This window comes from Sphaerodactylus townsendi, linkage group LG01, assembly GCF_021028975.2.
Source record: "Sphaerodactylus townsendi isolate TG3544 linkage group LG01, MPM_Stown_v2.3, whole genome shotgun sequence".
Lineage (NCBI taxonomy): Eukaryota > Metazoa > Chordata > Lepidosauria > Squamata > Sphaerodactylidae > Sphaerodactylus > Sphaerodactylus townsendi.
In genome coordinates, this window is record NC_059425.1 from 106,378,209 (window position 1) to 106,394,478 (window position 16,270).

General features: G+C 40.1%; 1 protein-coding gene across 2 annotated transcripts in view; it reads right to left on the reverse strand.

Annotated features, from left to right (window-relative positions):
• The window catches only part of ARFGEF3 (ARFGEF family member 3), a 91,795-nt gene extending 75,770 nt beyond the window's left edge, over positions 1-16,025 (reverse strand). For both annotated transcript variants that reach the window (XM_048489747.1, XM_048489739.1), the window contains exons 1-3: positions 15,735-16,025; positions 10,174-10,225; positions 502-583 (exon numbers count right to left, since the gene is read on the reverse strand). In XM_048489747.1, coding sequence (XP_048345704.1) covers positions 502-583; positions 10,174-10,225; positions 15,735-15,819 — 219 coding nt within the window. In that variant the 5' untranslated portion in view covers positions 15,820-16,025. The remainder of the gene's footprint in view (positions 1-501; positions 584-10,173; positions 10,226-15,734) is intronic.
• Between the last annotated feature and the right edge of the window lie 245 nt (positions 16,026-16,270).

Here is a 16,270-nt window from a genome sequence, read left to right on the forward strand (position 1 = left end):
TTCGGAATTACTTTGCATAAAGTAGCAGATTAAAGTACCCAAATAATTTTTAAATGAAAGAAACACAAGGGAAAACAATTAGAAATGCTATATAAAAGACAAGAAAGAAAGCCAGCATGTATTTAAAGTTGTTGAACTCAAACTAGGAAGAAACTAAAAGACTTGAAAGGCAATTATGCTAAATGCCTATGTGTTGAAGCAAAGAGGAACAAATTATCAGGAATAAATATGCTGTCCTTTCAGACTCAGAGCTTTCTCTGTGGCATTCCAGGAAGTGTCTGATAATTCCTATCTCTTTTTTTGTCATCTTTGGCAAGTGTGCTCCATACAGCCAGCAGGCTTCAATTGCAGTCTGCTACCAACAGGTATTGAAGGTTGCATCATACTGCACCAATAAAATGGGGTTTTCAAGTATTGTCCCTAATTACACACAGGCCATGTATTTCTTCAGACACTAGGGTCAATCACTTTGACAATTCATGAAAAGTAAATCCGATATACCTGCATCCCAGCTAGAGCATGCTGTGCCAGCTTCATATTCTTGCTTTCCAAAGCAAGTTGGAGTGGTAGAAGACACTTCTCCCTGGTGTTCAGAAAGAAGAGAAACATTGTTTAGGACTCAGCATTCACAAACTCTATATTTGGTAACTACACCTTCAGATTTGGGTATTGAGAGAAATTTATCACATGTGTATTATTTTTACTATTCTCTGAGGAAACCATGGAAGTAAAAGCTGGTGTAAAAGTAAGGGCTGGTGTACACAAAATACTACAACACCTCTTACCTGTGCCTAAAAGATCAGGAGAAAGATTATGCATTCCAAACCAAACTCTCATCTCTGGTTCAAATTCCTCCCTACTGAACCACAATTCAGGCTAGTCATTGTTTCCTGCCCTCCCGCACTGTGACCAAACAATGATTTTTTACACCAGGTCATCTCAAAGCCACCATCACATTATAGAACATGTCCCAACTCACAAATCTGAACACAGCAATGGGTTGTGCCACGCAGCAGAAATAATTTTTTAAAAACATTTTCAAAATGCTTTCAAAAAGTGTTATTACTGCTGTGAAAACATTTTATGGTGTTGTATCCAGTCCCCCCAATTGGGGGAAACAGCATCACTTTCAATGTTAATTAAACTGAGGACCTCAGATTCTACCTTTAAGGTGGATTTAAAAGGAGAATCTGGTCTCCCTAGTTTAAACAAGTGATGCTGGAATCCACCCCCAAATAGAAGAAGAAGAGTTTGGATTTATATCCCCCCTTTCTCTCCGCAGGAGACTCAAAAGGGCTTACAATCTCCTTGCCCTTCCCCCCTCACAACAAACACCCTGTGAGGTAGGTGGGGCTGAGAGAGCTCCGAGAAGCTGTGACTAGCCCAAGGTCACCCAGCTGGCGTGTGTGGGAGTGTACAGGCTAATCTGAATTCCACAGATAAGCCTCCACAGCTCAGGTGGCAGAGCTGGGAATCAAACCCGGTTCCTCCAGATTAGATACATGAGCTCTTAACTTCCTACGCCACTGCATCATTTTCAATGGTGTTTAAACTAGGGAGCCCAGATTCTCCATTTAAATCCACCTTAAAGAGAGAATCTGGGGTTCCCAATTTAAACAACATTGAAAGTGATGCTATTTTGGGGTGGATTCTCCCCCAACCTGAAACAGCATCACTTTCAATGTTTAAACTGGGGACCTCAGATTCTCTCTTTAAATCCATGCTGAAAGGGTGGATTTAATAATAATAATAATAACAACAACAACAACAACAACAACAACAACAACAACAACAACAACAACAACAACCTTTATTAGGCATTCAGAAAATAAAGGCAGGAAGGGGGTGGATTTAAAAGGAGAATCTGGGGAAATTTAGGGGGTTCCTGCTGTCAGAGATGCAAGTATTAGGATAGCAGCACCAAAATCTCAGACTATATTTAGGAGACTCTCCTGATGATACCACCCAGGTTTGGTGAAGTTTGGTTCAGGGGGTCCAAAGTTATGGACCCTCGAAGGTATAGCCCCCATCTCCTATTAGTTCCCATTGGAAACAATGGGGGATGGGGGCACTTCCTTTGGGAGTCCATAAGTTTGGATTCCCTGAACCAAACCTCATCAAACCTCGGCAATATCATCAGGAGAGTCTCCCAACAAATTCCTGAAATTTTGGTGCTGCTAGCCTAAAAACTGCGCCCCCTGCAGGCCAAAAACAGAAAAACACTAAACATTCCAAAAACCCTACAAATGAACCTGCAATTTTGGCGCCCGCCACAAGGGGGCGCCCGGGGGCAAGCACCCTCCCTTGTCCATAGGCAGATATGCCACTGACTGGAAGTGAAGCTGTCCCAACAAAAAAGTAGGTATTTTCCTGAAGAATTATATATTTGCAAAAGAAAATCATCTTCCTTCTGATCCAAGCAAGTCCTCCAATCATGTCCTTGAACTGTTTGGAGGATGGTTTTCAATTATTCCATTTGTGCCTAAAATTGGCCTGTCTTTGTGTCTGAAATTTGTGTCTGAAATTGGCTCAGCTTAGCCTAATTTGCTTCCAGGTCTGAGAAGCTATCAGTAGGAATGAGACTGCATAACAGGCTAGGTGAAATCTAGAAGGCTTGCAAGGTCACAGAAAGACAACCAGTGACTAAGAGAATTAGATAATAAAATGAAAGTTCAGTTACCTCATTTAGTGTAAAAGAATTTATATGTGAAGTGAATAATCATGGCTCATTAATTCAAGCTCTCAGTGAAAATTCATATGGAAATGAGAACTGGCATAAATTAAACCCTATCTTCTGAAAGCATCTGTGGAATGTCAAATATTTCTGGCTACCCTAAAACCCAGTGCTGGAGACATGTAAAACATACAGCACAACACCCTTTGTCTGGACAAGTTAATATTCAGCAGCAAGACTGTATGGTCAAAGTGCGTCCCACTTCCTAGTTTTAGTCTTCTGTAAACCCCTTTTATAATACAACAGTGACATATCTGCAAGTTAAGATGAGACACTAAAGCAACATTTCTCGACTTCAAATTTGGTTAGTTTGTCCCTCTAGAACTGTAAAAAAAAGTTACATAAATTTTTTAAACACTTTTACACAATGCTTCTAGAAAGCAACAGATTGGGAAATAGGTTATTTTTGGCTGTTTATAGAATTATATTGCCGAGCTTAACAGCAACAGGAAGAATTTGTCTTCAAAATTAGCAATAATAATCTTTTAAAAGGGTCCATAGCCATGCTACTGAACACTATGATGTCAGTAATAGACAATTAAGAATCTGTATCGATGCAACTGATTCCCACATGATGACCACATGTTCAATTAAATTTATCCCATGGGGTACACAAGTATTTCATTTTGAGTGCTAGAAAAATACTCACTAAGATCAGATGTGTACCAAGGTTTAGTTTGTATCTATTACTATATCTCTCTACTGTAACGTATGGAGAAAAGGACAGAAGTAACATTTTAAACAGAATGATACTGAAACAGTGATTCAAAGTACAATGAAAGAAGTTTCCAGCCAAGACTTATTCTATCATTTTGGCCCTTGGCCTCTGTCTCCACTTCTTGGGTTGCAAAGTGTTATGCCACATTTCTGCGCTGCTTAGATGAGAATCCAAGTTGCTCTGACAGGTATTACAGCTTTTGCACTCAAAGTAGCCATGAATAAATTACAGGTAGCTATCCATGGTACAGGCCAAAACAAATAAAACCATTCATGTTGGCTTAGTGTATAGCTCTGGAACTCTATTATCTTCGTACAGGCAAAATCTAATTAGACTCAGTTTTGTATTATCCCTCAGAACAAAGACAAAATGTACCCAGATAACAGCACAATGTAGTCAAAAGGAAAGAACATTAAAATGAAATGTACTTGCTAAAGATCAAATAAGAAATGGGGGGGGGCAGGCAAATAAAAATAGCAAAGATACCAAATGTGATAGTACCTGAAAGTCTGAAGGATTAAGTAACACAAAGAGATGAACCTAAGGCATACCCTACAGCAAGGATAGGAAAGTGGAGGCTCACAGTCGTACAATATCCCTCTGAAAAGTATCAGCTGATTCTTATTTTCCAATAAGAGTTTTTGTGGAGAAATCAGTGACCATCTTGCCCTTGCCCATCACCTTCATGTCTCCCTTCATGTATACCTTTATGGTGGATTGACAACCTTCTCCCCGTTTTTTTCTCATTGTAGAATTTTGCTTAACTGTTGTTACTTCATTGCAGAATTTTGCTTAACTTTTTCCTACTTGTTCTAAATATTATCTATACTGTTCTGTGGGTAAGTCTACTCAGCAACAACATTAGATAAGTAAGAGTGTTATGTGCATCCCTCCTTAGGACATGTGATAGTTCTCAGCCAATCAGGGAGTGCCTAGTGACAGATTTTTGAATTTACCAGGATAAATGTCTATCTAATTATATTTTGCAAGACTGTAGATTCCACATTTGTAAAACAGTTCAAAGTTCATACAAACTACTTCCTAAAGTATATCCTAAATCTACTTCCCTATAGTTTAAAGCCTTCATGTCCTACCTATGCTGAGCAATGACCATCCTCCTGTTGGCAGCAGGAGGGGCGGAAAGGTACTAACTGAATATTAGCAAACAAAATCTTTACAGTAATTGTGGTTCAGCAGTGGAACCAGCTACTGGGAGGTAGTGAACACCCTCATACTGAAAATCTTTAAGCGACAGCTGGACAAACACTTGTCAGGGACTCTCAAGACTGATCCTGCATTGAGTAGAAGGTTGGACTAGATGGCTTATATGGCCCCTTCCAGCTCTGTGATTCTATGAGTTACAAGTGCTTTCATAATATAGGCAAAGGATGCTACATATGTTGTTTACAATCATTTGGCATGGATACTATGGAATCACTCAGTAAAGAAGTTTCTCCATCAGAAAAACATCAGTCCATTGGAGAAAGGCTTTCTTCCTTTCAGGAAGACTTGGCAGAAAATCCCTTAACTTTCTAATAAGAAAAGGAGGTAGAGAAAAAGATTATAAACTGAAATAAAATCAAATTATCAGATTATAAAAAATCAGATTATAAACTGAAATCAAAACAAATCTTTTCTACAATGATAAAACCTCCAAAACAATGCCTTTTAAAAAATAAGTCTTATATTACATCTCATATGGAACTGTTTTCACAAGGAATTCATAACTGGTTGAGCCAATTGTTTTAATAGTCCTACCAACCCAGCTTCCCTAGGCAAGTTATCTTCAAAAAGGTCTCACTGGATGACTCCACCTGATGGCAGTGATCTAAACAATGTTGGGCTGTAATAATAAATATGCTTAATGAAAAACAAGTCACATTGAACTCTGTGGGACTTTTAATATGCTTAGAATTAAGTTGAATGAATGTGGAATAAAAATGAAGGTGCTGTAAAACAGCTGGAATAATTCTGCTTAAGATTCCACTATCAAAGACTGCATTCAGACATGACAAAGCACTGGTTGGTACAAGCAACTCAACAAACTAGAATTTTGTTCAACTATCAAACTATCAGATCCTCTGAAGATGCCAGCCAAAACGTCATGAGAGAATGCTGCCAGAACACGGCCATATAGCCCGGAAACCACACAGCACCCCAAACTAGAATTTGTTGAATTACATCAAACAGATTTCAAAATAGAGTTTGCCGGGTTACAGTACTCATTGTGTGTAAAGTGCTGCCAAATCACAGCTGATGTATGGCAACCCAGTAAGATTTTAAAAGCAAGAGACTAACAGAGGTGCTTTGCCATTGCCGCCTTCTGCATAGCAACCCTGGAATTCTATGGTGGTCACCCATCCAAGTACTCGGACTGACCCTGCTTAACTTCTGAAGTCTGTTGAGATCAGGCTGGCCTGGGTTATCTAGGCTAGGGCAGAGAACTCACTGGGATGTCTGAATTCACCACCCACATTTTATTGATGACGGCCTTGTAGCCATCTGATCACTGTGACATATGTATAGGAAAGATAGTTTCCCTGCCAGGAAGCAGACAGTAACACAAAGTAGGCAACATGAGTTCATTTAAATGTCTACATATAATATAAAATTTCAATTGCAGCAACAGGTTTAGCAGTATGTCAAACTGGACATAGATCCACTCAGTACAACCTGAAAAGCAAATACAATTATTTTTTGTCTGCCGTGTCACCCATATAAATAATGCAAAGAAGCAAGATAAATCTAGCTGAAAATGGGGATTGGATATAGCTGCTTTGTATAGGCATACTAATCAGTTTGATGGCATAGTATTCTCTGCTCTTTGCCTGTATCATCAATCACATTTTGATTTAACACCACTCAGTGTAATGGCTTAGCACACTCAGCAACTCCCAGATGGAGCTTTTGAGAAGGGAAACATGGCTCAAGAATATTAGCGTTAGATGGCTTTAGAAGGTATGGCCTTACTGTCGGCTTTTAATGTTACTGGGGGTTGTAAGAGATGCTTGATTCTTCTTATATTTTATACTGAACTTCTAGATCCACGGTAGTGTCTGCTATAGTTGCAGCAATCCTTACCCACAAACTTAACACCCCCACTGCAGCCACCACCAAATTGTGGCCTAAAGCTAAAAGCAGTGACACAAGACTATACAATGTTATCTGCTTGGCATGTACAATGCAAATTAGTGCCAGATGGCCAGAAAACTTGCTGTTGTCTGTAGCAATTATTAAGCCACTGTGAACAAAGGGAGGCAGTCAGCCCACTGAAAAATAATAGGAAATAAATCAGAAAGGAGAGGTAAGGAATTATTATATCAAGATTATTATATTATATAATATATTATATATTAAGCTACCTCTAAGGTATAAAGATTACTAGGGAAAGCAGTTTAAGATAGCTTAGGGAAAACATGGAGCCAAGATGAACAGAGCTAGTCAAAGCACAGTCAACCTGCAGCCTTCCTTTTTGATAAACATCCAAGCTTTTTTTATTATAACTATTATTTATTAAGTAATCTTCCAATAGCTCTTATGCAATTAAGGAAAATGCATAGTCTCTTCCTTTAGACTATCAGAATAACTGAACAAAATGTTCTTAAAAAGTGATTTTGCTTCATCGCCTGGAAACTACTTTCTCTCAATGGATTTAGGTAGTCTAGAACAATGTTGACAACATTTCCAGCAGGGTTTTTTGTTTTGTTAGTATAGGTGGTTTTGCTCTCTACCCATTAAAACATTTGAGATCATACTTTTCACTCACAAACACCCCTCCAATTTGCCATTTTGCTAGATTTGGCAGCAGTAAGAAACAGTTTGACAGGCTTTCATCAAAACTAGGTTTATTGCCTCAAAACAATGCCAACATCTATACTGAATTTAAGCCAGTCCCCAAAATTACAAGAGAGGAAAAAGTCCAAAAAAGTCCAACTAAAGGCACAACACCTTCTGGGATGCAGAACCCATTCTCTGGAAAGATTTCAGTTATAAAAATAATTTCATTTATAAAATAACATTGGGACATCAGTAGATTTTTTTTCTTTGAAAAATCACTGTTAAGTTTGAAGGAAATGAACTGAAACAACAGCAGAAAATGAGTATCTGAACATTGGGAGGGGGAGAGCAAAGAAACCATTAAATCATTTCAAAGTCTTAAAAATGTAAAGGTTATATTACAGAGAATATAGTCAGGTATATAAGTCCCCAGAAAATTCCAAGAACAAAAGCTGTATACAATTATTTTTTCAGATCAAAATTATCACAAAATAATACCTAACCTTAAATTCTGTCATATCAGCTTTTTAGTAGACAGTTGAACAGATTAAATTATAAGCAAAAAAAGGCAGAAGATAAGATCGTAAATAGATTAAAGAAATTAGACAAGATATAATATGGTCTATCTAGAAAATCTGTTATATGAGCATGAGCAAAATGGCCTGCTACAATTTTTAAAAATGGAATTCTAATAGAAAGATCTTGTGAACTTATAACCCATAATTGCTTTTCAGTATTATAAAGTTTGCAATATGGAAAGCTGTGTTTCCCAGCACTTTAGAGTGTCTTGCATAGGTCTGATGTCTGTAAAATCTTAAGTCAATAAAAAAATGCAAATGCCAATACCCTCAGGAAATTTCAGTGGCATGGGGTGGGGAAACCAATTTAGCAGCAACATAAAACAAAAAGTAAGAGGGAACATAATGTAACACAGCAAGGAAGAGAAAAGAAACCATTAATGTTTGCAATAGCAAGGCTGCATGGAATAGAGTTACAATCAGCCACATAAAAAATTGAATTAGATCATTGGCATTGTATCCATATAGTCTTTTGCAACCATCATGATCCATGTCTGCGAAGTTGTGCATCTATATGCACTTGTATACTTATTGTTGATTCTTCTTCATCAGTACCTAATGTTTGCAAGTTTGTAAGATGCAAATAGATTCAGCGTATATCTAGTATTTCAGTACCAGTATTAACATAATAAAGCTAATCTGCAGATATTATTTTATGGTTTGAATAGACTTTTACAAATTATTTGTCTGTATATGCCAATTTTCACACATACAAAATGGAAGAGAACACACAATCTACTATAAATGATTAGTTCAATGTTTATCTGCCGCAAAAGTATTGTTTGCTTCTTATAGTGCAATCCTAAATCTGTTTACTTAGAAAGTATTTCACAGAGATCCTCTGTTCTCAGTATGTGTGCAGGAAAGTATTGTCCTTCGAAGATAAACTAAACCACCCATCATAGGATATACATATATATTCTCGGTACACATTTATCTGTAATAAATAATTCCATGCATACAGAAGATGACCCACATCAAGGAGAACAGATACATACATTTTCTACATGCAGGGGAGTTATTAAAATTGGGATTTAGCTACCTTCAGAACATAATGTTACTGAATAAATAAATTCCTAGCATTAATGCATCTCTTTAGATTTTTAGTGTGCTTCACATAAATGTCAGGTAAAACTGACATACCAAAAAATTGCATACATTATTCAACCTGAACTTATATTACTGCTTCAATAACATAAAATTTATCATTTATCATTAGTAAGAATATAAAATTGCCCTATTGTCCGTATTTATGAAATATAGAAATATAAACACCTTCATTTTCTACAAGCAAATGTTTTCATATAATCAACAATGAGGTGGCTGGTCATTGTAATAAACTAAACTAACTACTCCAAAATGAGAGCAAGAGTTAAGAACTATTGCACCTTATGCTAGCTTAGTACAAATCTTAGCTTTTGCCATCTGAGAGACAGGAAAAATATGTCAATATAAGAAGAACCATGCTGCATCATCCCAAAGGACCACCAAGTCCAGCATTCTGTTTACACAGTGGGTGATGTCTAGGAAGCCCACAAGCAGGATGACTGCAACAGTTCTCTCCAGACCATGCTTCCCAGCAACTGACAAAAAGAACAATACTGATACTGGAGGGAGTGGATATCCATTATGAATAGTATCCATTGATAGCCACTCCCACCATAAATTTGTCCACTTCCCTTCTAAAGTCTTCCAGTTTGGGGGCCATCACCACACCCCTAGGCAGCAAGTTTAATAATTGAGAGCGGCACATGCAGGACAAGCAAAAAAATAAACCTGTAACATTTTGTTGCAGGTTCCAACTTGTCATTGCCTAACTTTGTAAATTCAACATACTGTGCCTTTTTAGTAATTCTTTGTCTTAAAGAAGAGCCCCATGGTGCAGACTGGTAAGGTGCAGAACTGCAGTGAAGGCTCTGCTCATGGTCTGAGTTTGATCCCAACAGAAATCAGCTTCAGGTAGCCAGCTCAAGGTTGACTCAGCCTTCCAACCTATTGAGGTTGGTAAAATAAGTATCCAGTTTGCTGGGGATAGTGCTGATAACTGGGGAAGGCAATGGCAAACCACCGCATAAACGCAGTCTGCCCAGTATACATCAGGATGTGATGTCATCCCACGGGTCAATAATGACCCTACCTTCACCTTGTTTTAAGAAACATGTTATTCATTCCAGAAAATACATATTTCACTAGAATTCCACCCTCTCCCAATTTTCCAGTTCTTTCAATGGAAAAAAAAGTCTTCCAGTCCACTCCCCCGCCCCCCCACAGGCTTTCCACATATCTAGGCAAGTCTTCCATGCAGCAGTTATATTTGATACATTTCTAACTTTGCTAACATCTACAAGACAACATACAGTTCCTACCTGAGTTTATAGGGAGGGGTCTTGGTAACAGCCTCTGAAGATTCTAAAGCTTCTGTAGAGAAAATAGAGAAGAATCATTTTAGAGGGCAATCAGAATGGGAATACTGTACAGATATAGTACAAGCTGTTGCACAATCTTAGTGCCACCACTGAAGAGGCCCTTCCAGTGGCGTATCTTCAGTAATTGGTGCCTGAAGCAAGTACTGAAAGTATGCCCCCCCCAAACTACACCCCCTCTTGACCACTTCTCTGGTGAATGGGCTGGTGGCAAGCAGGCTGAGCAAGCAGCAAATGAGTGGGATGGGTGAACGGTGTGCAGGCTAGCAAGTGACATCAGAGTGGTGGGCAGGCGGCAGCTGGTGGATGAGGACAGTCCTCTGGGAGGCCCCAACAGAAGGCATGGTGAAGCCAGAAGCGCTGGCAATGGCAGCCTGCCCCACAGTCCTCCCCTTCTCTTTCCTCCTGTCTCCTGGTAGGCCCACCTTGCTCCTGGTGCTGCAAAATCAGATCGGGCACTCCTGGGGTCAGCGCCTTGTGGGCAGCGGCACTGCAGCTCCTGATGGTGGCAGTGAGTGAGTGAGTGACTGGGGAGGTGACAGCGAGTGGTTGAACTGGGCTGGCAGCTGTGGGAGGGGAGGGCCACCAGAATGAGTCTCCCATAAGACATGTGAAAGTGGTACCTAGGCAGTCTGGCCTCTCTGTTCCGTCTCCCCAGTAGGCCATTGGGCCCCTCCTCTCATGGTCTATCACTGATTTTCTGAAGGTAGAAGTGCAAGGAAAAGGAGCTTAGAGAATGATCTTCTCCACATACAGTTAGGTCATATGAGAGTGAGCAGTCTGTTAACAATCCTGAGCCAAGATGCTGTAGGTTAAAAGTGGGTATTTAAAATAAGTCCCATAAACAAACTGGCAGTCAAACAAGTTGACAAATAGTAATAGTTATTTTTGTTCCAAAACAAGTGCGTATACAATCTGTAATGCCTGTCGTTTAGAAATGTCTAGCTACTACCCTGACCAAATCATCCTTCCATACTCACAATTAACAGTGGATCAGATAAAAGGAGCGGTTCCAATTTACTCCACATTATGATGTGATTTTAGAAACACAGGCAATGTTAGTTGCTCTAATATTCTGATCCAGCCATTAGAGGGCAAGACTATAGTTAAAAAATTTGACACAAACTGAAAAACTTATAATAGTGTATCATCTTCACCCAAACTGAAAACACACTAGCACACTTGTATTGCTGATCTTGTAAGAACCTAAATAGGTAGTGGCCTGTGTACATATTTATTACGAATTTGTGCTAGGCAATATTTGTATTAGCCTACAGCTAAGCTACATTTGAAAATCAGTGTAGATAACACCTGTCCATATGTTTGTATATGTTTAAAGTCAACTGCCTCCACCAAAAATCCATGGTGATGCACAGGGCAGCAATCTAATCTCAACTTGTCTGTCATTGTTATGTGCAAACCAAGCTAACCTTTTTTCCATTTCTTTCCTCCCTCTCTCAATCTATCTACTTCTCATGGCTCAAATATGAAAAACATTTTCCATTAAAATGGAATATAATATAAAACTTCCACACAAACAAAGCACTGCCATCTGCATCTTTTACCTATGAACATTATTTTTAAATAAGTTTTTAAATGGAAATTAGAGCAAAAGCCAATCATTATCCAAGGGGAACTACTATAAGAAAACCATGCCCATAAAAGTACTATAAACACAGAGTTCACTAGACTACTGAATTGTAGTCAACAAGGGGGGGATTTTGATGGCTGCTTAAAGGCTTCAGATAATGTTGCCAAATGTCATCACATCACTTATAGATCAAAATATGTTGTACCATTTTTACACTTGCTTCTTGTAAATTTATAGAAATCAATATACTGGCACTGACTTAGACAACCTACTTGTCCCCTCTGTTTCCTTTGTTATACCATATACCTGTGGTGGCGAACCTATGGCACACCAGATGTTCATGGACTACAATTCCAATTGGCCATGCTGGCGGGGCTGATGGGAATTGTAGTCCATGAACATCTGGAGTGCCATAGGTTCGCCACCACTGCCTATACGTTTGGGATCATGGGATCTGCATGGACAAAAGGCATGCAGAACAGGGGATGTAATGAGGGAAATTGGGTGAGACTGAATCTAAGAGTTGGCTGAATTAAACCCATTGTTTTCATTTTAAAAAGTTCTTAGAGGTCCTCCTAAAAGGGTTTGTTTTCCAATGACATCTAAAAACCTAAAACAATCTAACAACATACACTGACATCTAAAAATGCTACCCCTCCTTAATCTAAAAACTTTGTGTTCAAGCATGTCTTTTATACAGGGATACACTGTTTCAAGGGATACTGGATAAGATAGGTATTAACTATGAGATAAGAAAACCGTTTTAAAGGAACTGCTTTTATTAGCGCCGTAAGGAGTCAGTTGCGTTTCTGGGGGAGGTTCATTTTCACTTTTGTTCATGGTAAGAGCAAGTCTCTAGCCAGTCTAGCATCACAGGTAAGTGTGAGGCTAGCATCTGGGAGAACCCCTGCAGTGATTGAAGTTTGCTGGGTGACCCTGAACCAGTCATCCTCTCAGCTTAGTCTACATCAAGGTGTTGTTGTGACGACAAAACAAAGAGAATGCTGTAGGCTGCTTCAAGTCCCAATTGCAGACAAAAGTGAAGTAACAGTATCTAAATAACTAAATAGTAGTGGAGCATTTTATTGCATTGGCCATCCCAATCTAAACCATACGTTATACACACAAACATTTATAAATATAGGTTAAAACTAAGATTAAAATTCAAAACAAAAACAAAATTTCACCAAAACTTTATCAATAACAACCAAATTACCAAATCATTTGGAAACTGATCTTTCTGGTGGCATATGCAAAAAGCACAACTCTTTCAGATACATATAGGTCAATGTCGGGCAACAACAACAAAAAAGTTTCTCTTGATTTGTCACCGTTAGCATATTGAGCCATATAACCTATTGATGAACTTACTTCTCGGGTCATCGTAAAGTGAGCCATCTAACACATAGTGCATAAGACTTCCACCGCCCCAGTTCACTGAGAGAGGGAGAGAAACAACTGCTATGCATCGCTGATGGCATAGCATGAAATCTCAGATAGGAAAAAGCCATCCTTAATGTTCAGACTGAAATGTTCACTACATAATACTATGGTCCTTTCAAAAAAAATTGGACCAAGGAGATGCTTGTGACTGTATGATTACGTCCCTGTCTAGTACTTCATCCTTGTGATATGGCCAGTCATGAAGGTTGTGATCCATCCCTCTCATTTTTTGGATATCATCTGGAACTAAGTATCCTGTCCTAATTGAGCTAATTTGTTCAGCGTGACACTTCTCCGGATTCTTGTCAAGTAGCAAACTCTAATGACCAAGAGAATCTTGAATGTGTGCTTCATTTTTAACCAATATATAGAATGACTGTATTGATCATGAGCTCTTATTGAGGATAATCCCAGTTCTGTACTCATAACTGCCACAGCTGACCACAGCTGACGGTCTTGGAAGTACAAGAATTTGCCTCATAAACAAATTCTGCAAGCTTTGTAAATTAACCAGAACTTGATTACTACACTCCCATATTTCTGCTTCATACAGTAGAAATTGAATTACTTTATTAACTGTTCAATAGCTGGATCCCCCATACATTCCCCTTTCATAAAAACAGAATAACAAAAAAAGCCCCATTGATTATTGCCCCCAAGTGTTTTAAAGTCAGAGCTCTGTCAGTGGCCAGATGGGCTTTCCAAGAGACTGTTTTACTGAATGGTACTCCTAAATACTTGTAGGTACTGCATGGTTTGATCGGTGTGTCCAAGATATTCCAAACAGATTTTTTTGGCCTACATCTAATCACCATCACCTTGGGGTTCCTGCCTTCTTGACAAGCAAGAGTTTCTTTTCCAGAGGAAGATTTGTGCTTGTTACTGTTTAAAAAAAAACTGTGGTACACAAGTCTTGAAACAATAAAAATCACTAACACTCTTAGGGTATGATCCTCACAAAGCTAAGTACTTTTAATGCCCATGATTTCAGTGGGGAGACCAAAGCATTTTCCTTACGAAATCAACTAGATCCTATTTTGCAGGACATTAATTCATAGGGTTGTCATAGCACGGAAGCATCTTGATGGCACTTAAGACACATACAGACTTGTGCTAGATTGTGCCCACTATCTGCAGGGCTACACAGCCTGTAAAGATTTGCAACCCCTCTCCACAAATTAAAAAGAAAATGGACACACCCATTCCTAATCCAGACTGAACAGAACATGCATGATGCATCCGAACAATTTTACGCAGCACATGTTGATTATATAATTATAAATAAATGAACAAGAATATATATTGACAGAGTAGCAACTAGTGGAAATGTTAACCAACTCTAGTCACAAAGCACAGGGAAACAGCACATGGCAATCTACACATTTAAATGGCATCAGGTATCTTAGATTTACTTGAAGAAAACACCCGTTAGCAGAAAGTGGGTTCAGGATCTATTTTTCTTCCAATTCTGTTATCATTCCCAATTTGATTCTCTGCAATTAGATGCCCCTTCCACGCAACCAAATAATGCATCTTAAGTAAACCTTCTCTCTTCTTTTGCATAATGTAAACTGGTTTTTACAAGAGAGAAGCAATTAAGCCTTTCTACCCAGCAGCACTGAAACCATAAGTTAGCTGCCCTCATTATGTCATTAGACAGCCTTTAAAAATTCATTACCTACAGATCCACTCTTTTGTATCAACAGCTTGCCCTGCTCCCTTCTGTGGTCAGCTAGTGCCCATCAGTTCAATTGAACCGCACAACAGGGCGCCAAAACCAGATCTGAACCTCTGCTGTATTTACTAGCACTAAATCACTTTGCAACTTCATTTTACACATGGAAAAGCAAAAGCGGTAGGCAGCTGAAAACAGATCTTCCAGATAAAGCATGGGCGGCGGGCAAGGGAAATATTCATAATAAAATCATATTAGAGCTGGAAGGGCCAGATTCGTGAGGACAGGCAGGCTTCTCTCTGTAGAAAGGAGACGCTTTATGGGTTGGGAAAGGAAGCAGATACGAGAAAGCTTTCAAAGAATATTACTACATCCCTAGACGAAGTCTGGCTACCGGGACTGCTCCCCTGACTGACCTTAGGCGAAAGGCCAGCCCTGATTGAAGGCCAGAGACGAGCCTAATGAGAAAAAAAGAGGCCAAATGGGCACACACAAACAACAGCCGCAAAGTGCCTTGAAGGGGCAGCTAACTGCAAAGGGTCGAACAGGGGATGATAACAGTCATGGAAGCAACAAATACCCCGGGGCCACCTTGCTGATTCTGCTGCCATTTCCCCTGCCTTTTAAAGGGGATGCCTGCTTCCATCGATTAGAGAGGCCAGCGCCGGGAGGGCATGGATGCACCTGCCGTGCTCCTCTGGCCAAGGGGGAGGGGGGCTGTTCGTCCGGCGCCAGCGCATTGTGGCCAAGGGAGAGGGGAGGAAGGTGTCTCCTCTCGCCTGCCCACTTCCTTACCGGCGGCCCAGGTGCAGCTCTCCTTGATCGCCTTGTACTTGCTCCCCGACGCTTCCTTCTGCAGCTTTCTGAGGATTTCTTCCATCTTGGTTTTTTCCCCCTCCAGGGCTGAGATGCCGAAGGAAAGCGCGGCGGAAAGGGGGTGACGGCGCCTTAGCCCCTCCGCCAACCTTTACGCCGGGGCTGCGCGCAGCATCTCGCCTCTGGCAGCGCGCTCTCCCCGTTAGGGATGAATCACGCGCAGCTTCATGGCGAGGACACGTCACTCGGGACGGCTCGTGCCTCCGCCTCCGCCAGTCCTTGGCTCCCTCCGTTGGCTGCCTCGGGCCTCCCCGCACAGTTCCACCAGCCGGAAGGAGGGACTGCGTGGGTTACTTGCTGCCAGGCTGGGTGGATCAGGGTCGCTTGCAGGGTCAAGCTTCAGAAAGCCCCCAGGAGAAGAGGCGGAATGGGAAAGACCTTGACTCTGAGGAACGAGCATGCAAAGGCAGAGTTTAATTTCTAATGACCAGGCCAGCAGAGATTGATTCTTGCTC